General features: G+C 41.7%; 1 protein-coding gene across 4 annotated transcripts in view; it reads left to right on the forward strand.

The window, feature by feature from the left end:
• Positions 1-27,886, forward strand: part of lrp8 (low density lipoprotein receptor-related protein 8, apolipoprotein e receptor) — a 143,309-nt gene that overhangs the window by 81,156 nt on the left and 34,267 nt on the right. For all 4 annotated transcript variants that reach the window (XM_062395962.1, XM_062395963.1, XM_062395960.1 and 1 more), the window contains exons 4-6: positions 9,946-10,074; positions 23,488-23,862; positions 26,977-27,099. In XM_062395962.1, the coding sequence (XP_062251946.1) occupies positions 9,946-10,074; positions 23,488-23,862; positions 26,977-27,099 (627 nt within the window). The remainder of the gene's footprint in view (positions 1-9,945; positions 10,075-23,487; positions 23,863-26,976; positions 27,100-27,886) is intronic.

Raw genomic sequence — 27,886 nt, forward strand, 5'->3', positions numbered from 1 at the left:
CATCAGAGAAAACAAACTCCCATTTGAGAGAGTCTCAAGGTTTTAATGGTACAGTGCGTTAAATTATCCAGTTCCAGGCACTTAAGGCAGAGCTTTTTATACAATATAAGATTTATGATTGAATAAAAGCTTGAAATTAACCGTTGAATTTAGAGTTGATAGTACTGATAAAACATCATCCTTTTGCTTCTTTTATTTATCAAGTAAAATGTTTCCAAGTTCGGTTTCATTGAACATGTTTTTAGATCTGTTTGTTCTGTGGATTTTCTGATACCAGACAGAAACAAACATCTGTTTACAGCGAACACGCTTCCTTGTTTACACTGTGCAGCACGTGGTCGTCAAACAGAGGAAACCACCGACACAGCAACATCCACCTTGTGATTTTGTTTGGGGTCAATTCCATTCTTACGTTCAATTAGTGACCTGAGCTTTCAGACGGCTCCGATTGATCGTGGGTCAATATGTTGTTGCTCTCAGGGGGGCTTCTCACGGTGCTGGACCTGCCTGATGGGATTGCTTTTGCTGTAGTGGTTTCCCCATGTTGGTAAAGACACAAGTATTAAAAATGAACAGGTTTCCATTTTGCTTTTTAGTTTTTTCCCATTATTTGGCAGTTGTGTGAGCTAAAAATACATGTTTAGTTTCTCTTCACATTCTCTCTCTGCTAATACAAACTGTAACTCTAACACTGGATAACAGATATGGCATCCAAAGGCAAATTTAGAATGTAGAGCAGGTTGTATTTAACCATTGCATGATTTGCACAATGCCATACCCCACAAGGTTTGTAGCTGGACTTTAAGTACGGTATGAGTCTATATTCACAATAAAGAGATAAATTCTATGCAGCAGCAAAAGCAATGGGACAAATATGCAGCAGTCATCTCTCTGCCAATAGCAGTTATCCTAATGCGGGTCCAACAGATGTTGTATCTGCATGGGCCAATTTAACACATCTTAACGTACCAATTAACCATAAAGTGAACAAAATGGAGGCAGCAGGCATCGAAGCCTCTTTTGCAGTTGGTCAAACAAAGCATGATGCTCATTTTCTCTGTGGACCACACATGCAGAGAGTTTGTCTTATCAAATATTTGACTGTGACCAAATTAATTTGGGAGGGAAATTGCTTTTGCTAAACTGAACCACATTTGTTTTTAGAGGCTACTCAAGTTAAACTATTGAATTAAAGTGAGTAACATGACAATCATTTGGAACACAAATCACACAGCCGTAATCTCTAATGATAAAATACATTTATATAATATTTGAACATTCAGAAGCATTTAGAGGTGAGCCATGCTCTCGTCATGAGGTCACAGTAAGTTCAGAGTTCTCCCCCCTTCTGTGCAACCTCCTCCAGCTCCCTTCAATGTCTGACTCCCTTCTCCTGCAATCCCTCATCATTTGAGATGTGGCACTTGGACTTTTCGATGCCCAATGTTGTCTTCTAAACAACTATTAAGACGGACCTGTTGGGAGAAAGTGGCAATTTCCTATTAGAGCACTGGTGTCGCGCTGTATTTCTTCCCCCTACGGCGCTGACAGTCCCAGAGTCTAGACCGTGCTAATGGTTCCACATTTAACAAGCCCCTTCTCTCTCGCTCTCACAGCCTAGAGCTAGAGAGAGTTGTGGAGACACATAAAGCGAAAAGTGGCGATGGGGACTTTAATGCAGCAGTTACTTTTTCACTAGCCTTCCCTAGATCTGTGCAACAACAAGATCTCTGTGTTATTTATTTTCGAATGCACAAAACATTTGAATATTTGAACGTTAAAGAGAGTTGAAGAAATACATTCTGATCCAGCGCTTCATCCGGATTCAAACCGAAATTTGTGGGTTCTTCCCTAACGTGATACTGCATTCGTTAAACACACGCTAATGAAAACATGACCTCCTTGGCTGAAGGATCCAAGTAATGGATGGGTGGATGAATGGATGTATATATTATTAGTAAGCCTCTGACATAAGAAAAATGTAAAAAAAAGAAGTAAATGCAACGCTCTCTCTGAATTTTTTTTTTTTAATCTCCTGTCTCTTGGCTTTGATCTCTCTCTCTCCACAATAATTGAAGATCAGCGTTCCAGTGAAAACCACTAATCAACACTAACCTTCATTTAAAATATAATCTGATATTAACCACATACGCCCTTTCCCTAAATTGGATTTCGCATCTGAAGGACAAGGGGGATGAAGTTGGTGTTTCTGCAACATTGATGTAGCAGCGCAAAACTCAAAGAGTCACAGCACTGATAGAACATCTCTTTCCTCTGGATAGTTTGACAAATATTTAAAAAGTTTCTGTTGTAAATTGTCAGATGTCCACACTGGACTTGTTAAAGCAATTCATTTTTCATATTAAAGGGGGTTAATGTGGATGGATTTATCATAATTGAAAAATACTGCAAGTATTAAACCAGTGACACGTTTCAGATCTCTTTGGGAACTCCTCTTTCATCCCATTGGTTTTCCTCCTTTTCCTTGATCATGTAAAATCATGCTCCAGTTCTCTGTGTGCACTGTGAGGTTAAGCAAAGTACACACACACATGTATTCTCATATATATATTATTAACCCCTGCTTACAATCAAACAAACACACACTCAGTCATGCATGCACAGCAATTTTTACAGTAATAGAACATGCACATTGCAAACACTTGAATTCATGCATGCGTAGACACAATCCATCTACAAAACTACTCACGTGAGTTTATTGTGCACTTGTAGTGAGTGTTCACTGCGTTCAACTCCTGCACACTGCGAGTCTGCATTACTGTGATTTAACACCACAGATGAAAGGAATTGTCATTGACCTGTGAAGTTAGATGTACATGTCATGTGGGTCGTGTGAGTCCTTTGACTTATTTAACTTTACAACACAATCCTCTCCCTCTCGTCACTCTCTAAGCCTCGTGGTAGATTATGCTTTAGATCAAAAATAGAAACATCTAATGCATTATACAATCTGCATGAAAGCTGCAAATGAGTATTAAATTCATTATAGTTATCCTTTGATCTTTTTGTCTTTTTGATTTTCTATTTACCGTATAGCAACTTTTCAGGGCTGAAGATAACAGCTTAGTAAGTGCCAATACTATATTTTCTTCACTTATATTTTCGCATTTTCTAAAATCCAGGGAATATCCAATTTATGTATATTATATATAGATGAAAATCTGATAGCCAGTTAGCCTGTTAACTGGTTTTCTTTAGTACTGGTCACGTTAACACATTACTTAACCCGTGTACAGGATTAGTGCCTGAGTTGCGTCAGGAAGGTTATCATCGGCAACAGTGAAGACAACAACTGCCATGAAAATATTGTTTTGATTGAGAGACCCCTAGTGGCTGAAGTCACATAATATACATTTAATAATCAGGTACACAGAAATATAGAGGGGTTTTCTGCATTTGAAAATGTACCTGTGGAGCCACCATACTCCCTCATCCCTGAGAGAACATTCGTTCTGGGCACATACACAGAAACAAAGACATCGTGACCCCACACCTTCCTCAACACACACGACCACTGGCTGGAACAAGGTTAATTAGCGTAGCCATGACAATATGACCCACTACGACTGATCAAACCATTAGAATGGCAAAGTCCTTACAAGTAGGATAATTGGCCCATCCATACATCTCCGCTCTTCCATGAATCATTGATGCATATGAGCTCCCTGCGAGCTTGAGGCTCCCTTTGCCCAATGTCCTTTGTGTATTCTCCCTTTATAAAGGTCACAATTATACGGAATGCACCTCAATCCCTGAAAGAGATTGACTGTGCACCCGCTACGGGCCCTCCACTTATTTGAATTAAAATCGCAGTGTCTCTAATCAAAACTATTACATCTCTACGAGCTATGTTAAGATATAATTCAAACACACATCTCTGAATGGATCACAGTGTAACCTGGGGAGATATTTGTGTTAGCATTAGTGTTCATGGGTGTTGAGTTTGTTGAAATGTTCCAGATCTGAATGAGCAAGTGACCAGATGAGTATTTCCTGTGGAGTGTGTGTGTGAGTGTGTGTGTGTGTGTGTGTGGGTGTGTGTGTGTGTGTGTGTGTATTTGTTGGCCCTCAGGTCACAAGAAGCCCCAGTTTGATCTAATTCCAACCCAGTGCTCCTGCCTCCGTCTTCGAGTGCGTCTCCTAGTTTCATCCTCTAATTTCCTTAGTCCCAGTTTGTCCTCGCATCGATATTCTCCCTCCTCTGACCAATATCTGACCCCACTTACATCTCCCTGCATTTTCCCTTTTACACACTCCCCTCCCTTCTTACCCTTCCGTCTGCATCCTCGTCTTCTTTATCCCCATTTTATTGAACGTCCATGAAACCAGGTCAATCCCAATATAGCACAAATTAAATGCACGAGTTTGAAACATGTTAATGGCACCTGCCTGGTGTATATTAAACTGTCAGAAATGGATATTGCCAATAATTGGAAGTAGTTTTTATTCAAGCAGACTGAGCTACACTGGAATGATGCGGTATGGTTGTGTATTGATTCCATTGACGACCCAGACCTGCTTTTACTACACAGACTAGCCAAGTGATAAAAGTTTACTGTTCTCAAGCAGGCACTCACCAATTTATGGTTCAACCTCATGGCTGAAACTTGAGTTTAATTATCCTATTTCACAGACGATCAGCTGTTATGGACCCCCGGTTAGTTTGGACTCTACTCATGGTCGGCAGCACATGAAAGAAATACCTTCAATAACCTCTATTTGTAGTCAGGTCAGAAATTTGCCGAGTTAATAAAAGGGAGGACTAGGATATTTGACACAAAATAGAAAGTGTTTTTATGGAAATATAAATGTTTTCAGTTTGGCATACGCTTTCCTCTGCTTTGCTGTGCACGTCGAGCGAATTGATATTCACAGCAGCGCAGTAGTATTCCGCTGATCTGATGTGAGGCATGTTTCTCAGGTGTTTGCATACAAGGCTTAGTACTTCATCAATCACTGATGTGCTGTCTGCAGTGCAGGGGAGTTCAGTGTACCTTTAAGCGTTTTAAATTCATTCAACTCTAATCCTTAGCGGTGGTACAGGCTAAATCATCTGTACGCCTCCATTCCCCCCCATTTATCATGTGCCACATTATCACATACAATCCCCCCACGTGCCTTCGTTGAGACATTGCATGTCACTGTGATAGACAGCGACCCCAGGATGACATATATTACCTCCCAGCGCTAATACACACACCTCATCATAAAAAAAATTATCTTAACATTAGCCTGTGTGGCTACGAGCCTTCTGAATCAATCACTTGGGGGGGGGGGGCTGGCTTCGAAGCCAGGCAGGAGGCTGAGGAGTGGACGTGGTGTTGCGCTTCAATCCTCCAATCCACTCCCTCCTTGTGAAGGGAAATTAAGAAGGTAGTTAATCAAAAGTTCATTAGCATACAAGGCCTCGCTCAGTCCACCTCTATACCCGGCTCATAATAGACACTTAAGCAGGACACGTGCGGCGCATAACAAGTCTGTACCACTTCTGGACGCGGCCTTTGAATTACAAGACTGCATCGTCCCTTATGTGCTAAATGAGTTTTCTCACCCCAGGACCAGAAGAACCTATTTAACATCCACTGCACAATTTCCAAAATACTGAGAAGAAGAATGATAGAAAAAAGACTCGAATTGAAGCAGAGTTTAATGCTGAATAACACAAACATGTGTCAACAAAAAAAAACAAAAAAAGCTGCAAAACCGACTCTACAGAATCTTCAGTAAACATCCCCTGAGTATTTGCATAAATATCAACAAACAGGACATGTCAGAATGCTATATATTCCCTGTAGCTAATGGAAATTCATCTTTTGTCATTTCAGCACAAACTTTCAATAAGGAAGTGTGCAGCGGGTCAGATGCTTAATAGAAAACTAATTTCAGTGGTTTGTGAGAACAACTTACTCAAGTGTAAACATGAAGTGAGTTAATAAAGTATTACATTGACAAACAGAATGTTTTCCAGCTTATAATGATGAGTCAGCTCTTCCCTTTTTATTTTCTCACAATAACATAGAAGGTGTCTAACTTTGTATCGTGCGCTGCTCCGTCATTGTAGAGCTGTGTGCGATGCTCTCGCCGGCTGTTCCTCTTTATCTCTATTTCTATCCCTCCATCTCTCCATCAGCAGTACCAGGAGTAATCCTACATCAGTGAGCTGTCAAAACATCCATAAAGTTTTACCATCCTCGCTGGCAGCCCTCATCATGGTCTTGGCTGCAGGTGTTGTCATTCAGTTTTGAGCAAACAGGGAGAGTTCATTCTTTACCGTTGCTCTTGAGAGTGAACTCCATGCTGCCATGTATGCACCCCCAGCACAGCTACTGCCACAGATTCTTCTAATTCAGTGGGAAACATGCATTCTGAGGCGTTTTCTGCAGTCATAGCACCAGTATACAGCATCCATGTTATAAGCATATTTAACTATTTATGTAACACATTTGATCCTTTAGCCTCTTTCTTTCAAATTACTGCAACCTTATTGAATAAACCACAAACACACCGAAGCCGCCATGTCCTCCTATCACTTTCTTTTACTGCTCGCCACCCAGCAGCTCCACCGGCTAGCATCAGTTCCTGTGCTGTTAGGCGCTGTCGGCCTTGGCAGTGGACAGGCTAGCTGGCTGCCCGGTGTTTGTCTCAGTGCCCCAGGAGTTTTATAGCCCATGAAACATTCATTCAGTGCAATGTCTGGACAATCCTGTATGTAGTTAAATGCCCTGGTAACTCAGAGAAGGATTTGTAGTATTTATAATAATTGAATAATCCCTTTTTTAATGTTAACACAACAACATTTATGCACACAGGTAAAAGCTGTAATATGATCATAAGTTGTTGCATCTGAATACGTTTACATACTTCTCTGTGGTAGGAGAGGGGTCAGTTAAAGCACTTGACCTCTAATAGGTTAAAAGTTGTCATAATCTCTGCAGTGTACTTTTCAAACTTGACTGGCAAAGTCAAAATACAAACTATCCTATCGACTTATTAGTTTATACTTTATAATCACTGTATTTAGTTGGTATGCCTGCTGCTCTTTGTTTGTTTTATACTGTCTTACACCTTCCATACTCTTTATGAATGAATGCGTATCACTTTAAAGTCAATACACAGCTGCTGAACACAGATTTTAATCATCACACATGATTACTTTAGCAATACGAAGTTGGAAATAGCTTCTTCATATTCTTCATATTTCCCCTGGGGTGAAAAGCATCTAGTTTATTTTGGCATAATCAACGTCAGTGCAGCCATCTTTTTTTTTCCTTGCTCATCTGAATTCAATTCCTTGATTGGCAGCTGATCCGTGACTCCGCATCCCCGACTCACAGGCCTCAAATGGTCAGTCAGACAAATTACATCCCTTTAACCCAGCTGTCAATCAGACACTTAGCGGACTGGATCCCCGGGGTCGTGTTTCTGTGTGCAGGTTTTTATTAGACTGAGAGAGTCTCAGTGGTTACCCCTGGATGTGCTGACCCGCACGAAAACATGCTCACTCTTATAAAAGGAAGATAATGTGAAACGTGAGACCAGTGTGATATCACAGAATCTGTGGGGTGCACGTTTAAATTGATTGAATAGTAATGTAGATGTTGTCATATGAACGCACACCTACAGCGTATTGGAGACCTCCCATTGGTATTCATAATAATCATCACATAGACAAAAAGAGAATCAAAGACACACACACACACACACACACACACACACACACAGAGTCCATTCAGCACCCCTGGAAGTAATAACCACACTCTGCTGATATGGTGCTTGCTTATTCACTCTCTTAAAGGGAATTTGCAGGAGGCTTTTATTCTGTAAAGGTCAAGGGAAACCTCATTTAGAGGAGACACATTGAAAAGATGCTTTCACAAGAGCCTGATATCAGCAGCAGGAGGAAGAAGAGTGGCCAGAACTTAAGAGGGAGGGAGGACATGACAGGGAAGTGCTCATGCAAAAAGATCCGCATCAGTAAAAGAGAAGAAGACGACGAGAGAAAAGACAATTAGGAAAATAAAATGCAAGTAGCTGCTTTTTTAGTACCTGGAAACCTTTTGTGATCCATGCAAAGCTGAATCTCTCCACAAGGGGCATCGTTAAATATATAATGGAAAATGGCAGGAGGTTGTATTTAGTACTGTATAATATGAACTTAATAAATAAAAAAATGGTGAATAAGAGCGAAATGGGCAAATCCAAGATGTAGTATTGATCTGTGGCTGCCTGACACACACACACACACACACACACACACACACAAACAAACACACACTTGTTTGCAGAGAAGAATGTTTGTGGTCAAAGATGTATAATTGATTGAGTTGAGATTCACACAGCTCTACAATATGGTCTTGGGTAAGATTCCCCAGTGTGTGTTTGTGTGTGTGTACTTCTTGTTGGTAATGTTTAAAGTTGATGGATTGAACAGTTGTATTTTGTCTCCCTCTGCTACCCCCAATGGGCTACACATGTTGGAACAATGGCACTTTTTTTTTTTTACTGTAATAGGCTTTTACCTAGAGGGACCACTTTCTCACACAGACACACACACACACACACACTCACACATTAACTCTGTGTGAATCTTTTTTCACTCAAAAAAGATTTCTTTATCAAATGTGTTTCACATGGAGTAAAGATTCTTGATTAATAGATCAATTAAGTCTATAAAACAAGAGACTTTTACTTTCACTACATTGAAAACCCCAAGATTCATCAACTCATAATAAGCTTAAGCGAAGACTGCTTTGAAAAATCACTTAAACAATTATGAATCAAAATGATTAACAACTCCCTTAATCTCTTTGCTCTAATGTATTTCAGTTTAGCTTTTGTTGTTTGTCTTTTGTTTGCTTGTCCTCAAACAAATGTAAGGATTTTGCAGTTATTCTCCATTTATACTGTTTAAATCAGAACACTTCTGAGATTTGGACTGTAAAGCGAGTCATCCATGAACCACAGGGTTTCCTCAATCCTTCATCTCCTTACGTCCACCTATAAGGTCCCTGTGAGAGACAGGGAACCCAACGTGGCCTCAGATGGTTGGGCCAGTTCCTTGCATGGTAGCTTCCTTCCATCGATGTGTTAATAGAACATTTTCGAGGGTGGCTGTGGCTGTGGCTGAGGAGGCAGAGCGGGTCGTCCACTAACCAGAGAGGTGCTAGTCTCAACATTCCCCCCATTCTGCTAATGGAAGTGTCCTTGGGCAAGATGCTGAACCCCTTATTGCCCCTGACGCCCCTCGCTGTGCCGGCAGTGTGTGAGTGATGTATAATAGAGAAAGTGCTGCACATGCACATTGTGAATGTGTGTGTGTGTGTGTGAGTGTGTGTGTGGGTGGCAAATCTGATCTGTGAAGCCCTGATGAGGAATCATCAAGAAGAGAAAACGTTTTATTAAGCAATATGTGAAAAACAAGTCCTCTAAATAACTCAAAGATGATGTCTAAGACCATTTTTTAAATCTCTGAGCTTTTGCATGCTTAGTGTTGAGTCATTTAATGAAGAGAATATGAAAATAAGCACATCTAGCATGTAGAGGGATACAAACACACACACACACACCAAGTAATACTCTTCTGTCTTTCACTTTGTGTATTTTGTATTCCTGGCTTGTGTGTCTGCTTTACAGTGTTCCTGCTTCTTTGTTCCCCTGTCGCTCTGTGTCTACTTTAATTGCAGGCCTTTGAGGAGGAATCGATTCAAGCAACAAGATAACTAAGTTATCAAACTGTTTCATTGACTGGCTGTCCCTTCTCTCTCCATCTTCTGCCTCCTCCCTGCTTCTTTTCTCATTTTCCTCTCCCTGCCGCTTTATATCCTTCTTTGCTCCCCCCCCCCACACTTCTCTCATTCTCTGTCCATTTTTCTTTCTCTCTTCCCCCCCCCCGCTGTCCCTTTCACCCCCGCCCCCTCACAACAGGCCGACAGACCTGTCCACCGGAGAAGTTTGATTGCGGAGGGGCTGCCAGCAAATGTGTTTCTTTGTCGTGGCGCTGCGATGGAGAGAGGGACTGTGAGAACGGTGCAGACGAGGATCAGTGTGCCGCAGGTGAGTGTGTGTGTTTGGATGTGTGTGTGTGTGGGGGGGGTAATGGAAAATACAATGGAACTGTTTTATTCGAGCAGTAGACTGTAAATAAAGATGGACGATGCATCTCCAAAAATATTCCAAACACAGGTGCTGATGACACTGTCGACCAATCAGGAGTCAGTCTCCCAATTTTCATAATTATAACCAAACTTACAGACAAATGTATTTAACGTGTATTGTTTGCCTGTTTGTGTATTGGTCCATGTCCCGTCCACAAACATGGAGGATGCAGGGTTCATGACCTTTACTGTTCCCAGCCATTGTCTTGTCGTCCATCTTTATATTGAGTCGATGTTTTGATCTCACCTTTGCTTTCATGTCTCTCACTGAGAGGAACAGTCTGGGAAGTTTTCAAACAAGTCGACTTAAGTTCAGAAGTTCGTCTTTCTTTAGTTTTCAATACAGAAGATTTCATTTCAATGTCCTTGATTTGACTGAGAATCTTCAGAGAGAGTTTTTATTTAGAACTCCTCACTGGGTGTCGGCTGCAGAGGATGAAGAAATGATTTTGCAATAAGTTTAATAATCATTTGTTAATCCAGAGTTCTCAGAGCAGGCGGCTGATTGTTTACTGCATGTTGTCTCTGTGATCAATTCACAATACAAATGATAAGATCATCAGAACTTTTACTCAACTAACGATGACTGGACTTGTCATTTGTCTTATAGCTTTCAATAGCTATTTGTTTTGCAGTTATTAAACTGATGTAAATTCAATATTAGAGTTTATAGAGTTGTCGTAAAGTAGTTTTTGCAAATTGAAGTCGGTGCAAACTCTTCTACTGCAAAGAAAAACTAAAGTTGTGATGTCAGAGGTGAGAAGCAGGGAGACGAGGGAAGAAACTTGAGAAAATAAAACTTCCATCTGACAATATTTCTAGAAATGTAGGATTAAGGCATCTCTGTGTTGCTGGATGTGTTTTGACAGATTCTTTATACCCCGGGGTGATGACAAAGTCTAAGTTTAGATGTAAAATAATATGTTAAAAATACCCGAAGTGAGAGCTGCAGTTTTCCCCCGATATCATAAATACAAATCGGGAGTAGGATTTTTTTTTTTCCTGTGTACTTTCTAGTGTGTCACCTCTACTGTTACGCAACCGGGAGTATTTTAAACTCAACGTCACACCTGCTGAAAAGCTGAGATGTTTCATCTCTTCATTTATTTATATATATATTTTCTTGTGTTATGCGTCTGGAGATGTCAAACAGGATTTTGTTATTTTTCTTCCCCCTCATCCGTGCTTCCGAGCTTTTTCTTAAAGAAGGAATACGTATAAGCAGGTAACTCACTCTTCAGACTGGGAGAGTCGAACCAGTATTACGGAAGAGAAACCAGTTATTTATCGTATTTATGAGCACAACCAGCTGACAACACCGACAGTTTCCCCGATTTAGTTTTTTTATTCTGATTCGGGTTTCAAGTTATCAGGTTTCTTTTGGTTCTAGAGTCTCGCCACTCAGAAATGATTTCTTTAAAGTGTGTGTGGTCCTGCGTTTCAACCTTATTGTCTAATATGTCTAATATGTAATTCAAATATTAATAAGTTAGTTAATGGCTGTGGTCTCTCAAGATTTTAAGGCATTTTACAAACAGTGGGGCTTTGTATTTGTGAATGAAGTCACAGAGTACAGTGTTTTAAGTGCAGGGGGTGCAGCAGCAGCACACTTTCATCCTCAGTGTTCAAACAGGCGGAAATTAGTAAAAATATAAATATATAAATGAGTGTCAAAGAGGTTAGCGGCCATTTTGAATCAGCCAATCATATTGCTCCTGTCCTTCCCCAACACAGAACTGGAGCTCAGGGTCTCACCCTCTTCTCCCACACATGCATCATGATTCTGTCTCTGTTCTACTGTCAGAATAAAACATGGCAGTATAAAGTTCAGTCAGATATCGAATGCAGTCTACTTACTTTTCATTAATCTGTTTTCAAAAGGAAGCACACAACGTGTTTCCATCTTGGTGAGAAGGATTAGATGTCAGATTTCAGTGTTTGGCTGAGCAGAAATCATTAACCGCACAATCACAAGGCTTTATAGAAAAGTTCAAACACACTAACATCCACACACACACACATGTTTGTATAATTATGTACAGTACACACTTTTGTCACATTTCCCCCGCAGCAGGTATCCAAGCTTTAAAAATGGCATTGATTTCCATCTGCGTAAACATCAGGCCCACAGCGTTATTGATTTTAAACCTATGACAGACACGCACGCACAAATACACACGTGCACACAAAGCAGCTTTATGGCATCTATAGATTGCATGTCATATATGCCCTTTACACTTAAAATGTATATAGTTTCTGGATATATACGTTGGTGACATTAAAAGTTTGGATTACATTTCTGGTATAGTTAGTCTGTGACATCACACCGACCACATCACACACAAGCAGCTTCACTGTGCTGCAGGAGCAGGCTGCGGTCCTCACAAGGATAGAACTACACGGCTGCTTGTGAACGTGTGTTTGAGATGCATCTGTTTCCATGATGTTCCCATGATCCCTCAGGCCCTGTGACATTTGTGTCTTCTCACACTGAAAGTGATGCACAGAATGCATGTGTGCACAGTGCATCATGTGTGATTATGGACACACACACTGTTGGATTAATACCGGATATTAATACATTCTGTCAAACAGGATTATTACTCTTTTTAATTAACAAAGAAGTGTTTGCACTTTTTCTCAACACAAAACCATACAGATCTTGAATTTATTATAAATAACATATTATTGTGGCGAGCTCCCATGCAAATAAGGGACTTGAGACTCCTCCACTATGTAACTGCATGACAGCTGGAGCGATGATTTATTAAACATCTTTTACCGCCTGTTTACAGAAACAGCGACAGGAGCCTATCGACAACACCCAGCAGTCGTGGTGGCTACATTTACATTTACAACACAATGTAAACTTAACATTATCCAGGGCGCACAAACAAACAAACCCACACAAGTCAGAACATTAACAAATCATCACAGTAACAAGGACCAGAACAGCAACCAGTTTATTTTGAATGTTTTGCTTTCAAACTGTCAAAATATCAAAAGATAACAGAAAAGAGTAAATGTAGTTTCTCAGAATCAGATCAACAATAGAACTGCAGGAAACCAACATCCTGCAGAACACTGTTGATCAAAGTCTTTGCTGAAAGAAATATTTATTTATTAACTTGTTTAATTCATCAAGCTTGTTTAAAACTTCACATACCAGTGTGATGCCTTAACCTGAGCTGCTGCACTGCTCCCACACTGTCTCTCTGATCTCTGTGTCTTTCTTAATGTCAAATAGAAACAGCATGAAAATCAGCAGTGATTTCACATCACAGGCACCTGTACATTCATATTCTCTTTAAACTCCTGTGTATTGACACACAGGCCGATCAGAGGCCGTGTGTTCAGTCCATTCCCTTTCATGTGTCTGACCTGTGTGAGCATCTCCTTCCTAATTAAGCAGAAAATAAAGTGGTTATTACAGTTCTGACATATTTCACATGGGGTGTTGATGATAATTGATTTTCTGCCTGAGGCTTTGAGGATGAGTGTATATATATATTTATATATATATATGTTTGTGTGTGTGTGTGTGTGTGATAACTTGTAGGAAGCTGCTTTTGATCAATCATTTAAATCTGATATTGGTCTTGATGAATATTAAGAATTAAGCCGTTCTTTAGGTGCTTGGATGAAATCCTGTGTTATCTGAGGTCACAAGTGAACGTCCACTTCAACAGACACACACTGGATCCACTCCCTTTATATCAAAGCTTAAAGCTGGGGTTGGTAATCCAGGAGGAGCTGTGGCAGGACTCAGGTGTGCAACCACACGTCACCTTGTTACTGCTTCACAAAGTAGGTTAGTAAATGATGTTGACAAGAATCCATGCAAACCTGCACAGTGGACAACTTCAAAGAAAAGCTCAATGAAAAACATAATGAAATATTAATTATAATGGTAAATAATATATATTTATGGACCAGTTGTCATGAATCTAGTTCATTGAGCGACTGACCCCCTGCAGTGTGTAACACCACATAATACAGTGTTTGCATTTAGGTTTTTATGGAGAGGACTTTTATTTTAAAAGTGTTCCAATTGTGGAACTATTACAAAATTGAAGAGAAAAGCAAAACAGCATCAAATTATCTGGAAAAAGGGTCTCATGCTTTTTATGCTTTCTTCCATCAACCAAAATGAAATGGTTTTCTTTCTTGAATATAAAGGTTCTCCAACTGAATTTGATTTGCCTTAATATCAAACAGAATCATTCTAACAAAATCACATTAGGCACAAGACAAAGCACAAAGCTGAGAGAAGAGAAATGGGACATTTTTCGAAAATGGGAAAAACAAACACTTCATCACCACGTGGGAAAGAAAGATGACGAATCAGAAGCATTCATCTGATTCCTCCCATCATCCGCTCCGTGTTATTTATTAAAACAGAGGAGGTATAAAGATAAATCAGGCCCACGCTCAGTCTGTGCTGTGTAAAAACCTAATCATGCTGCTGCACTTACATTTATTATTGTTGTAAAATTGATTCTCCACGTTACAGAGAGAGAGAGAGAGAGATATAAAAAACAAATGAGCTTCGTGCTCGCTGATCACCAGGCACAGCTTTGTAACAGAGCGGTCTGATAATGAACAACTCAAATGCTTTACAGCACTTCCACCACACAGCAGCGTGCAAGATTATCAGTAATGGAAAGACACAGACACATCAATGCTCCAGGAGAACAACCGGAATTGTCCCTGAAATAAACAGATCTGCAGATTTTACGCTATAAGTTCAGAAATATGTTACAATTCTTCATTAAAATGTCTCAAAATTAAAAAATCTATATTCTATATACTTTTTATTTGTGATCTCACATTACAGTTCATTTTGGTTCTTTCTTAATTGCATCATATCTGCTCAGATATGACACAGGATCAGTAAACTTTAAAGTTTCTTATCTAACATGAATAAAACCCAAAGTTAATTTCCTCATCTGTGAACCCTGAGTCGTGTCAGGTAAACAACAACTCCCATGATCCCTCGCTGCTTCACGACGTCACAGAACAATTGTTGTTTTGATTGAACGACCCTGAGAGGCCGAAGTTACATCGGATTAACGCTGGCGTGTTGATGAACGTTTTTCATAATGAACGTCCTGACTGTAACGTTCACTCTGCAGTGCAGAAGGTTTGCATTTTTAATGTTGCACCACCCGCGACCACATTAATTCTCTCAGCCAGCCCCAGAGAACAAACAACTTTCTTTTTGAAACATGCTGTTTCCAACCCCTGCTCCCTTTGAATCCACCTCCTCCTCCTCCTCCTCCTCCTCCTCCTCCTCCTCCTCCTCCTCCTCCTCCTCCACCTCCTGATGCCCTCTCCTCTCCTCCCTCCCCTGTTTCTCTCCCGGTGCAGCTACAATTGGAGTACAGCTTGCGTTAATTAGAGATGCTAATTGAGCATATCCAAATGTTGAATAAAACATGCATCCAGGAATAGGGCTTCGTTATTACATTTAGAAGAGGAAGAAAGTTTACGAGCCTTTAATTTATGTTAATATGAAATCGTGTTTGTTCAGGCAAACATCCAAAGCTAGCTGTGTGTACGCACCCTCCAGGGTGTGTGTGTGTGTGTGTGTGTGTGTGTGTTTGTATATAGGTAAAAGATCATTTGTCATATTTATGTAAAGGAGGTGTTCTCATGAAGGATGGCTCCCTTTTTTCTTTTGTTGAATACTAATTTTGCTGCTGTTTCCCCCCCCCATGTGTGAAGCTTTAAACCAAACAATTACTGCACATATTTTACCATGCTTACCAATCAACTGTTAATTAGAACAAATAGGACTGTGTAGATTAATACGCTGCATGTAAAAGGTGAGTCATGGATGCCAGTTCATAGAAACATAAATGTTTGTCAGGGTTTAATGCAAGGCAACTAATTTCTCAAAACTGTATTAAATGTTTTGTGTTTGAGAAAATTCCCCAAAAAAAATTTTTCTAATTGACTTTATTCTCATATTTTGTCCATATCTTTGTTACAATTTAAATTGTGGTATTTTCTTTAATTCCTTCATCTAAGTTTCCTGGTGCTAGCAGCAGCAGCTCCATCACGGGCAGACAGGCCTGGTCCTTAGAGCAATGTAAAAATACTGGAACAATGTGGCTAACATGCTAACATCATGGAGTAAGATTTATTACACTCACAGCGTACTTGGCCCTAGTGTGATATCCAGATGTGGGCTCTATAGCGTACAGTGATGCAGTTGCTCAGTGGGGATACATTAAGTTTTCGTTGTAGCAAATACGTCCATGATGCATTTGCCCCACTGGTTTCTGGAAAGACATATTACAGCCAGAGGACACCCACACTGTGGAATGTTTTATTTTCCGTCAGCATGTTTTTATATATCTTTATTTTACTTTACTTGTATGTGGTCAGTTTCGTTTCTTCTCTCTTTGCAAACTCATCACTGGCTCAACAGTGGGTGTGGGTGTGGGGGGGGGGGGGGTAGAGAGGTTCCTGGGAGCCCTCGGGACCTGTTGCTCTTTTCACATCAGCTGCTGTGTTACATGACAACAAGCTGCTGCGAGATCGATGCCCATGTTAGCTGGGGTATGATGACAGGGGGGCGGGGGGGGTAAACTGTGTGTGTGTTTGTGTGGAAACGTGAAGTTTGTCAATAAATTCCATTGCAGTTCTTGCACGCACACCATAAAACATATATAAAAAATACACAACATAACAACAACAAAACCTCATTGCTCCTTGCTTGCTGGTTGCAGTGTAGATTATTAACCCTGTCTCCTCCACGTTAGGGAGTGGGACATGGACCAACAAAGCTAGTCGACATGTCAAGTTTCCAGCAAGCTCGGTTTTAGTGAAACATCCCGATTAACAGCTGAGACTGACTCTCGATACTTTGCTCCACGCCGCGATCACTACTGCACAGTTCCCAAATGATACAACACAACTTCCTGTAGTCCAGCTTGCTGTGGGCTATAGTAAATATAACCTGTATTCCATTATTTGATAACTTATCAAATAGGATGAGCAAATGTCCACCCACATAACAAATACAGTAGTACGTGAGTGGATATTTGTGTGTATACGAGAAAGCTGCAGAACGTGTGGTTGTAGTGATTTTTTTGTGCTCGTCCTCTTTTCTCTGGCTTCGCCCACGCTTCCACTAGAAGAAGGTGACTACACAGACAGAGATCGGGAGCCTCTTGTCTCAGAGCTTCTTCCCATTACTTCCCCCTTCATTTATAATCCTTTGACTGCTCCGGCGCTGGGTGTGCGTAGGTGTAGTGCGACGGAGCACACAAACAGGCTCGCTGTGCAGCCGCAGGCGAGCGGACTGACTTCACACCCGAGCACTGGGCCGTTTTCGTGTAAAGCTTTGAGAACATTGCTCATTCCTCTTTCAACCCCGACCTCGTCCTCTCCGCGCTCCACTACACACACTTCTGTACATTCAGTATCACGTGGAGTCGGCGGCGGGGGGGATCTGATGCTGCTTTCATGCCCAGTAAGTTAGAGCCTTACTCACCATGAGTCGATGAGTCGTTAGCTGCAACATCAGTTTGAGTCCCTGAGGACGTGGCTTTGGTCCATTGAGACGAGTTAAATCCTGCGTAATGTGATTTAAATGCAAAACACTGAGCTAGTGTTACACGCGTTTCAGTTTCTAATGAGTGTTGCAGTGACTCTGACTTCACTGTCTTTCTCTCTTTTTCTCTCAACTTGAGGAGATGAGTGACATGTCAGATTCCCACCAATACTCTGAACGTGTAGCGTCAGCTCTGCTCCTGGTAAACCCCCCCCCGGTCGGACAGGCTGCTGGAAAGTGAGGCTGCCTTCTGTTTGTCAGGCGGTGATGAATCTATTGTGTTTTCAATCTCTCCTCACACTGTCTCTCTGTCTATTCCATTAGGAAAAGAGGATCACTTTTATGCTACAGCAACTCAAAGACCTGAGTGCTCAGGGCCCGTCTATCTGCTGGTCACAAGTGTATACGCTTGTGTTTGTGTGTGTGTTTGTGTGTGTGTGTGCGTGCACGTACATGCTCATGCTTCCAGCCTCTCGCATCAATGCTTCAAAGGTCTAATGTAGCCAAAGCACTGATAAACACTTTGTGAGCCCAGGAGAGGGACTGCGTGTCAACTTGTCTGACTTCACAGACACACAAACACACACACACAGACACACACTAAGAGCTCTGTGGTGCACAACCTCCTTCTCAGCATGTGTTGATTCAAAAGCAGGATTCAAAACTTCCTTCCCCACACTTTCTCCCACAACTCCTCCGTGTTACGACTCCAACTGAGTGGCAGGTTAACATTTCCAGACCTGACGACACACAGCGCGACAACTGCTCTGTAAAACATCTGGGGGGGGGGGGGGGTTACCCAAAATGTAGATTCAACATTTTGTTATTGTATATCTAACATCCCTGTATATAAACAGTTAAAAACGTCACCTGCTGAACAAATATTCAGTATATGATTTAACAAGGATTAATATTTCATTTTACCTCCGAGAGGAGAAGGAAGAAGCAACTTGTTTGTTGTTGTTGTTGTTGTTGTTGGAAACGGCATTTAGCTCGTTCCAGAGGAACAGCATCCCTGTTTTGTGGGTTTGTGACATTTTACCTTTGTGTTGGTGTTGGGGATCCTGCTGGATAAGGTCAGCTCTTCACTGGAGAATGCAGTGGGTGAAGTGACGGGTCACGAAACCACAGAGACACAACTCTGGGAGGAACTGTTGGAAACTTCAGAGCCCAGTTTCATGTGAAGATATTTATTTGACTCCAGTCCTGATGAAGACGTGTGCTGAGGTGGAGACATGGAATTAATCCTCATTCATTTATAGCAGATTGTGATTTGTTCTGTGTCTGTGACAGTTCATGCTTGAGTCAGCACAGATTTGGTTTATTGATGATCCTATATGAAAAAGAAGGCGTCCATATTGATATTCCATAGTGTAGATGAACATGTTTCTTGTCTGCTCTCCGGCCCATTAGGCCCAGTCTCCTCTGGAAACGCCTGCAGGTGCCGCTGCCTGCTCTCAGCTGATTGTGGAGTTAGCGTGCTGTGCCACTGGTCCCAGTGCAGCGCTCTGCACGCTGCTGTGGTGTTAACGTATTATTTCCATTTCTGCTCGTTGGAGTTAATCTGCTCAGCTGGCTTTTCCACCGGAGCACCTGGTGAAGTAAGGTTTGTAGACAAGCGTGTGTGTGTGTGGGGGTGGAATTGTGTGTGTGTCTGTGCAGGCTGTCGTACACGCTCCTGCATCCTGGCTCAGCGGCCGACATGTTAGACCAGAGTCTGATTGGATTCCACGCTCCAGAAACATTAAACCCAGTGACTCATAGACAAAGGTTGAAGTGAGGTGTGTGCGTGTGTGTGGGTCTATTTTTTTAAATTATGTGTTAGGGAGCCTTTCTCAGCATGTGTACCACCAGGACTGTTCTGGTTTAAATGTGCCTTCTTGATGATTACATTTACTCTCCTGTGTGTGTGTGTGTGTGTATGTGTGTGTGTGTGTGTGTGTGCACGTGCACATGCAAACCTGCTTGTGATACCCTGACGCATGGTGCAGGAGAGTTCAATTGTCCTTCAGATCAAGGTCAGAGAGGATCACCCTATCTCCCTGCTCCATCTATTAGCTGTCCAGTTGAGGTACTGGTGGATGGATGGGTAGAAGGCTGAAGTTAAACACAGTCACCCAGCGGCGGAGAAGGTTAATGTCCAGATTGCTGATTGCCTATTTAAAACTGTAATTGGTAGAATAATCTACTGGATGGATGTTTAATTACTATAACTGTCAAGAATCTAACAAAACACTATGGGATTCCCTTCGAGTCTTATTTATTAGATAGTTCTTCCTCTGAGTATTATATTCTGAGGGTGGAACTCTGGATCACAGGATTTCTGAAACATCAAGTAATATCAGTATTTGACGTATCGCTCACTGTGACCCCATCGTATCTAAACTCTCTCCCCTCACATCTGACCATCTCTCCTCTCCTGTCTGTATCTGCTCTAACATGAGCTGGTCTGTTGTTCCCAGTGATGGATCCCTCCAGGTGGGAAAGGACACTGCTGCTCACACACTTATCAACCATGTGCTCCCCCGAGCGCCTCTCTCTCCTCCCTAATCTCCTCCTCCTCCTTCCTTGAATTGGTTTTGGTCCGTTAGCTGAGAGGCCGTCTTGAGTGACTCATCGACCCGGGGTCTTCTTGACGTGTGTCAGCGCTGATGTAGCCAGGTGACAGGATGAAGGGGTTGAAGTAACACGAGGATGACATGCTCCTGGGCTCTGTGTGGATTTGAGGAGGCACTTCAGCGATGGGAGATTGGAGCATTGGAAATCTTCTGGTTTAACGACCATGTGAAAAACCAGGTGGACTGTGCTACCTGAGGCCTCAGGGGATCGAACAGCTGGTTTCTTTGGAACAGAGAGTTGCAGAGTTTTTGGGAAATATGTACATGATAGTGGGAGACATTTGCACCAATGTCTCTAACCACTGATGTGTAGATACTGATAGTGACTTTAAAACGTTTCTATCAATAATTGAAGACTGGGCTCAGCCTGAGAGATATGGGGAAGAGTTTGAATATTCAGGGGGAGTAGAACTGCTGCTCCTTCACTTCAACAATGAATTTGTTCAGTCATTTAATCAGAATTCCACTTTGGCGCTTTCCATTGGAACGGGCAGCTGGGAGGACACTCAGGGCTAGACCCCAAATCCTTTTGAGGGACTTCATATCCCATCTGGCTTGGGAACATCTCTGTATCCACCAAGAGGGGGAAGTGTGGCTGGGTTGAGGGACGCATGGAGTGTCCCACTTAACTGGCTACCACCTCTGCAACCCAATATCTGATAAGCAGAAGGAAATACATGTGTGAATGAATGGAGGTCTGGTTCCAATTTAAAATGATCAGTGACCCTGATGCTGGTTTAGTAAAACTCATTTAAAAACATCATAGTTATAACAGAATAATTCCAAGGAGCCATTTGCACCTTAAATAAACCAAAACATTTTATTCACTTCAGAACCTTTGTTTTTGTATTTATCGCTTCTCTACTAACTACTGCTTAAAGACAGTTTGATTATCCAGGTATCCGTCACAAAGGATTCAGCTGAACGAAGGTAAAAAGCTAAATAACGATTTCCCTACGAGGACGTTTCTGGAAGGATGAGTTTAATAAAGCCCGAGCTCCTGTGAGTCTCAGCCCCCAAACCAAAGCTGTTTTAATCCATAAGACACAAATTCAATGAAAGAACAAACCACCTGTCTGTTTCTCTGGAAGTTGAGAGCAAGCTTCTCTCATCCCGATGGGAGCCAGACTAACAAGCTGCCTATCCCAGCAACACACGGACTGACCAACCTCCCTGCTTCAATGAAGACAATCTTTAAAGTTTAAAAAACAACAACAACATAAAAACTAAAGTGTTTAGTCTGACAAATCATCCTCCCCCGGGATCAGGCAAAATATGTTTATTAATATTCTCATGAGCAAAAAGCTGTTTTGCACAGGAAGTAAAAATTCCTTTTGTTTGCCCGAAAGTTTGTTTACACAAACGCCTCCTGTGACCCCTGAACCGCCAGAGCCTCTGCAGGGAAGCTGCTGATGTTGTTTACATGCTCATGTTAATTAAATTACTAAGATCTGAGTGGGGGGGATGATTAGCATGCTAGCAGTAATAGCTAGCAGGGAATCCGATAGCCCATTATCATAATGAGTCCCTTTGGCGCTCCGTGTTTTGGAGAGAGAGAGGGGGGGAAGCGTTTATGTCGGTCGCCCCAGAGAGGAGACTAACTTCAAAGTGTTGTGTTTTGTTTTTTGTTGCACGATACATGAATCAAATTGATTCGTCCAACCTGGGTAGAATTAGATAATGTCACTGCTGGGATGTGGCAAAGAGGAAAACATGTTGTTTGCCAGTGAAACACAAACACAGCTCCACACACACACACAAACACACACACACACACACAAACACACACCGAAACGCTCTCTACTTGCAATGCTGATATAGAAATTTGTCACAGTTTTTGCGAATAATTTCCCTGCTGTCTGAAGCCCTGAGCTGCTGTGGAAGATGAAATCAACACATGCACAGACAAGCAGTCACATATTCATGTCTCTGCAGGCGCTCCTGTACAAATATGCACAAATACACAAACATTCCTGGAGGAGGGAGTTCTGCACTGCAGCTCTGCATGCATCCTTCTCATCACCCACCTGTTTAAACTGATGTTGCAGTGGTTCTTTGGACCTCGTGCTTCTTATGGTCAGCCTCATTTGTATCTTTATTAACTGTTGCAGCCGTTGTTTAAAGTGCTGAGGCTACCCGAAAATCAAGCCGACATATCCTGAGTTATGAACCAGCCACAGTCAGCCACGACACGGAGGTCCCACCAATACACACACTCAACCAGTCGTGAGACAGTATCGCCCATGAATGATTTAACAAACATCAGAACTTCCCAAAATAACAGAAAATATTTTTAAGAACATTTAATTCGCTTTCTGGTTTCATCCATGTCCCATCCACTAACATGGATGAGTTGCGGTTTATGACCTATACCACAGCCAACCACCAGGGGCGAGGCCTTTTGCTTTGTGTCTTCCATCTTGATGTTCAGCCTATGATTGCGATGGAATTTATTTTTCTTAAGTAATTATAATGCACTGAATGCTGCCTCCATGTGGCAAGTTCACCTGTTATTTGTCCATTGCTACTTATCACCTGGTGCATTTCATCATCCTCCTTCTTTCCTCCACCTGCGACACGTCCCTCCGCCAGTCTTCCCAGTAACGTGCACTTTCACTGAACGCTCCTCAGCTCCGTGCACAGCGACCAGTTTGACTTCACATCAAAGTTTCCCCCTTTTTTTATAACTCTCTACAGAAACTAAAGCCCAGGAGCAAAGACAGAGTTGCTCTGACTTCATTAACTCTAAATTCAAACACCAACACTTGTCTCTCATTCCATCTCCAGAGGACGAGACGGAGACATATCGCTTCATATAGTCCCACTTCCCCCGAGGAGTTTGAATATATGCAGCGATAAGTTCACTACATCTGTCCTCTAACTCTCATGTTCTCTCTCCTTTACTCCCACGTGCGCTAATGTCTGCATCCAGACGGCCTTATAACGCTCGTATGCTTTATTTTGAAGCCTTTAAAATCGACTTATATTAATGAAAGTAGATAAGAAGTATCTTCTTATGTAGAAGATAACACATTGTGTGTATGGATTAAATACAACAGTTTATCTAAATGATAATAAATTGTAAGAATTGCTCCAAATGTTGACCTCTAGTATTTCCATACTCCTGCAGACGCCAAGGCCTGCCCCTCCAAAGACTTCCAGTGCCGTAACGGAAAGTGCCTGGAGCCGATCTTCGTGTGCGACGGGGACGACGACTGTGGCGACGCCAGCGATGAGGAGAAGTGCTCGTCGCCCTCCTGTGGTCAGCACGAGTTCCGGTGCAACGACTCGGAGTGCATCCCGGCCCTGTGGAGCTGCGACGGCGACCCGGACTGCAAGGACAAGTCGGACGAGTCCATGGAGCGCTGCAGCCGCCGCACGGAGCCCCAGAAGCCGCGCTGCCCGGTGGGCGAGTTCCAGTGCGGCAGCGGGGAGTGTGTCCACATGAACTGGAAGTGTGATGGAGACGCCGACTGCAAGGATAAATCCGATGAAGCAAACTGTCGTAAGTAGCACTGGGTGAATAGTAAGTGTGTGAATGAACGTGCAGGTGAAAGGGATCAGACACATGAAGCTGACATCTTTTTTAAGATTATCCAAACAGCCCCAGGATCCCACATTTATCAGACTAACAAGAAGTTCCTGTTTCTCACAGCTTGAAGTAACATTTCCCCAGAGCTTCAAACCCGAGAAAGATTCATAATGTCGACGTTTTTCTAAATTAAAATGAACCCAGCCAGTGTTATGTGAGATGACTTAATGATTTCCAGTCTCCAGACATTGGACCTTACGTCTCTACATGTCCAAAAACTATTTTCCCTTTCTAATACCTGGACTTTCTGAATTCATAAAAACTAACAACTCATAGTATTTTAACAGCTTTAACATTCTGGCCCAGTATGGAAGTGGTGATTGCTGCCTCAAGGTAAACCCTTTTAAAAAAAATACATACAGAGAATGATGCCATAGAACTTATTTTATTATTTCGCCTGCGTTCATAAATGAAAAAGAACACAAGTAAATGAATGAATCTAGGAATACACAACAATCACCCACTTCAAAAAGCTTGAAAGTGGATAAGTTCATTCTTGGTTTGTGTTGAAGTATTAAAAAGCTAAAAGCAGCCTTTAGTGAAAGTGATTAATGGAGACGAATCGTACAATAATGTTTTGTTGTTGAACAACGGAACTAAAAGTCTTCACATGGTCGGCAAAGATTATCTGACAAATCTCATTGTGCCACCAAACGACTGAAGATCGATGCAAACTATATCAGGATGATCCATAGAGTGTGTTTCTGTGCAACCATGTGATCTGCTGGAGCAGGGAAACAGAGTGTGTGTGTGCAAGTGACTGTGTGTGTGTGTGTGTGTAAGGGGGAGTGTGTGTGTGTGTGGGAGGTGAAGGTCCTTCATCAAGCAAGACTCCCATCTGGTCTCCTCTTCACACAATTCCACACACTTTCTCGCACACACACACACACACACACTCACAAACACAGCGAGATGAAAGCAGCTTCACACATATGAAGTGATACACACACTTGCTGCCACACAATCACAATCACACACACTAATGCTTTCACAGAGAAAATACCTGTGTTCATGTGTATCGTCATTGATTTGCACATTTTCATTTGGCTACAGATACTGAAGCTGGAATAATCCCACAGTCATGGAGGTTTTATAAAATCTATAAAAACACAACGTCAGTGGAATCACTAAAAAATACAAAGTTCAATCAGCCTCTTCAGCGTTTTGATCATTGATCAGGATTCTGTATTAATAATAGGATTTAACTTTCTATTTTCTTTTAGATCCATATAAGGAAGCTGGATTGAAATGGTACAGACTCTTATGTGAATATAATTTGACAACAAGGTTTAAAAAAAGATATGCAAATGAGCATAGATGCACTAACACACCAATGTTCCTGGTCTCTAATTCCTCTCATCTGGATCATTTCAAGATAAATAAGTCACGTTTTCCAGATCTATACAACATGTGCCTCACAGGCTGTCATCGTTTCAGATGCATTAGTTATCACATGAGGTTGTAGGTGACCTTTAAGAAAATGGTACCTGTGTGTTTTAGAGCTTGACGAACTTATTGGTTGATCGATCAGCAGATATGAGCCTTTCAGAGACGTATTGATTTCTGCATTGATGTTTGCTGATATGAAAAGTTATATTACAGAATAAACAATGCAGTAAAGATCATATAAAAGTTTAAAATATATACGTTTTCTTTTCCAGTATTTTTTGCTTTATTAAGCTTCACTAGTAGCCTCACTACCAGATCATATCTACTCTGAAAACCTGCACCTATAGTTTGAAAGGTAGCTTTCTTAATAAGATATATTTAAAGATTCTGTTTTCTTGGATTTGTATGATCAAATGTTTTATGATTTATTAATAACACTGAAATGTGCAGTAGGCCGACATGAACAAGAACAAACCCAGAAACATTTCTGACAGAGAGACATCAATGCAAGTGGTGTTTCCTGCTCTACATGTGTCTGTGGCACCATCTGTCTCAATAACACGGGTTATAGCTGCATGTGTTTGACATGGATTTGATTGGATGCTCATCCAAGTGCGGCTGAACGTGGGCGTGTGTTGGTTTGTGTCAGATGAAGTGTAATCGTCTCAGATGTCTGTGTGTGTAATGTAAATGAGAACATGAGCCCAGCGCAGGGAGGTGAATCAGAAATGTGACAATCACTTCATACCTCCCGTTTGTTCTCTCCTCCTCCTCCTCCTCCTCCTCCTCCTCCTCCTCCTCCTCCTCTCTCCTTCCCACCGACCTCGTCCCCTGGTCCCACCGTCTTATTTCAAACATATGTATTAATAACCCTGGGTTGTTACAGACACACTGGCACACAATTCGGTATTAATTCAATTCATCTCGGGGATTAAACATAATTAGCCGAGCTCAGATCCGAATCATGTGGCTGAAAGAATCAGCACATTCTTTTCTGATGGCGCAGGATTATGTCTTTCACACTTTGCTGAGTTTGGCATTAACATATGTTTGTCCTCCTCCGTCTATTTATGTATTCGAGCACCAGAAGTCTGAGTCAGCCTCCTGCAGCTCATGTAAACTTAACTGTCATCATTTAAATTGTCTGTTCATCTACAGCGCATGTGTGAATTCAGTGATTGTGCAACTTGTATTTTTTTGCGGCCTCTGCAGCGATTGATCACGTCTGCCTTCGCTCCCTCGGCAGAGCTGCTCTGAAACACATCGCATGAATAATTAAACAGTCGGTTAAAAAGACGAATGAGTTAAATAAACCTGCCCTCTCCCGTTAGAGGAAGAAAACACAAAGACCTACAGTCTACAACACACAAACACACACACACTCACACACTCAACAGGTCACTGGATGAAGACTCTCCTCACACAGTGAATGAATACCTGCCTGGTTTTCTTTTCCATTGGGGCTTTTATTTTGCAGGAAGGATTCTTTCTGTTGGATTTGCAAACCGTACTCACTTGTGTGTACTTGTGTGTTACATTCCTTTTTGATTTGTATCTTCTCATAGATTCTATTTTGACTTTAATGAAAATGTAACAAGGGACTTGAATCTAACGTGTGTGTGTGTTTGTTTCTCTCAGCGCTGCTCACATGTCGGCCGGATGAGTTCCAGTGTGGAGACGGCTCCTGCATCCACGGCACCAAGCAGTGCAACAAAGTTCACGACTGTCCGGACTACAGCGATGAGGCTGGTTGTGTTAACGGTAAGGAGGCCGAGCAACATGCTACACAACTCCCTGATCACCAGCTGCACAATCAATTTTCCCACAACTCTTCATTTGAGTTGGGAGGGTTCAAACACGAGGAAACCAATGTTTTGTAAGCCCATCTAATAGTGCTAGTAGGCCCCAAATTTTTAAATTGTGGCTTTCTGGTTAATATTGTTGTAAACCCACAGCAAAATTCATGTGCACTCATCCCTCATACATTTTGTGGGTTTTCCCCGGGGGTCACAGAGTATCACGGTATCACAGACGTGTCATTCGGCTGAACTCGTTGATTCTGCCTCATGAATAAAGACGTAAATTATGAAACTGCTAAGTACGAACGACAGAGGAGCGAGAATCAAAGTGTTTGAAGAGTCTCAGTGTGTTAAGATTTTAAATCCCCTCTAATACATCCAATACGGCTTCACAGGTTTGTTTTCGATTAACAACAAACTGCATATGGCGTAAACAAGCCTGTTTGCAATACTACACAGTGAATATCACCTCACTGTCACCAGGTAATCATTATTTAGAGCCTGGTATTTTAAGATGCAGTTATTTAAATGGATTTCCAACATAAATGAAACCAGTAAAAATAAATAAAAGTGAAGGTGACACTTGTTGTCTTTATGTTTCATTGATATAAAGGCATCATGAGTTTATTCATCATTCATCCAAATTTATAGAATTTATCCATTTACATTGTTTATCTTATATATTAAGCCATTTATAGTGAATATTTAGTCTGGAGCTTTTATTTTATTTTTACTGCATCATTTTGTAC

This window comes from Platichthys flesus, chromosome 9 (assembly GCF_949316205.1).
Source record: "Platichthys flesus chromosome 9, fPlaFle2.1, whole genome shotgun sequence".
NCBI lineage: Eukaryota > Metazoa > Chordata > Actinopteri > Pleuronectiformes > Pleuronectidae > Platichthys > Platichthys flesus.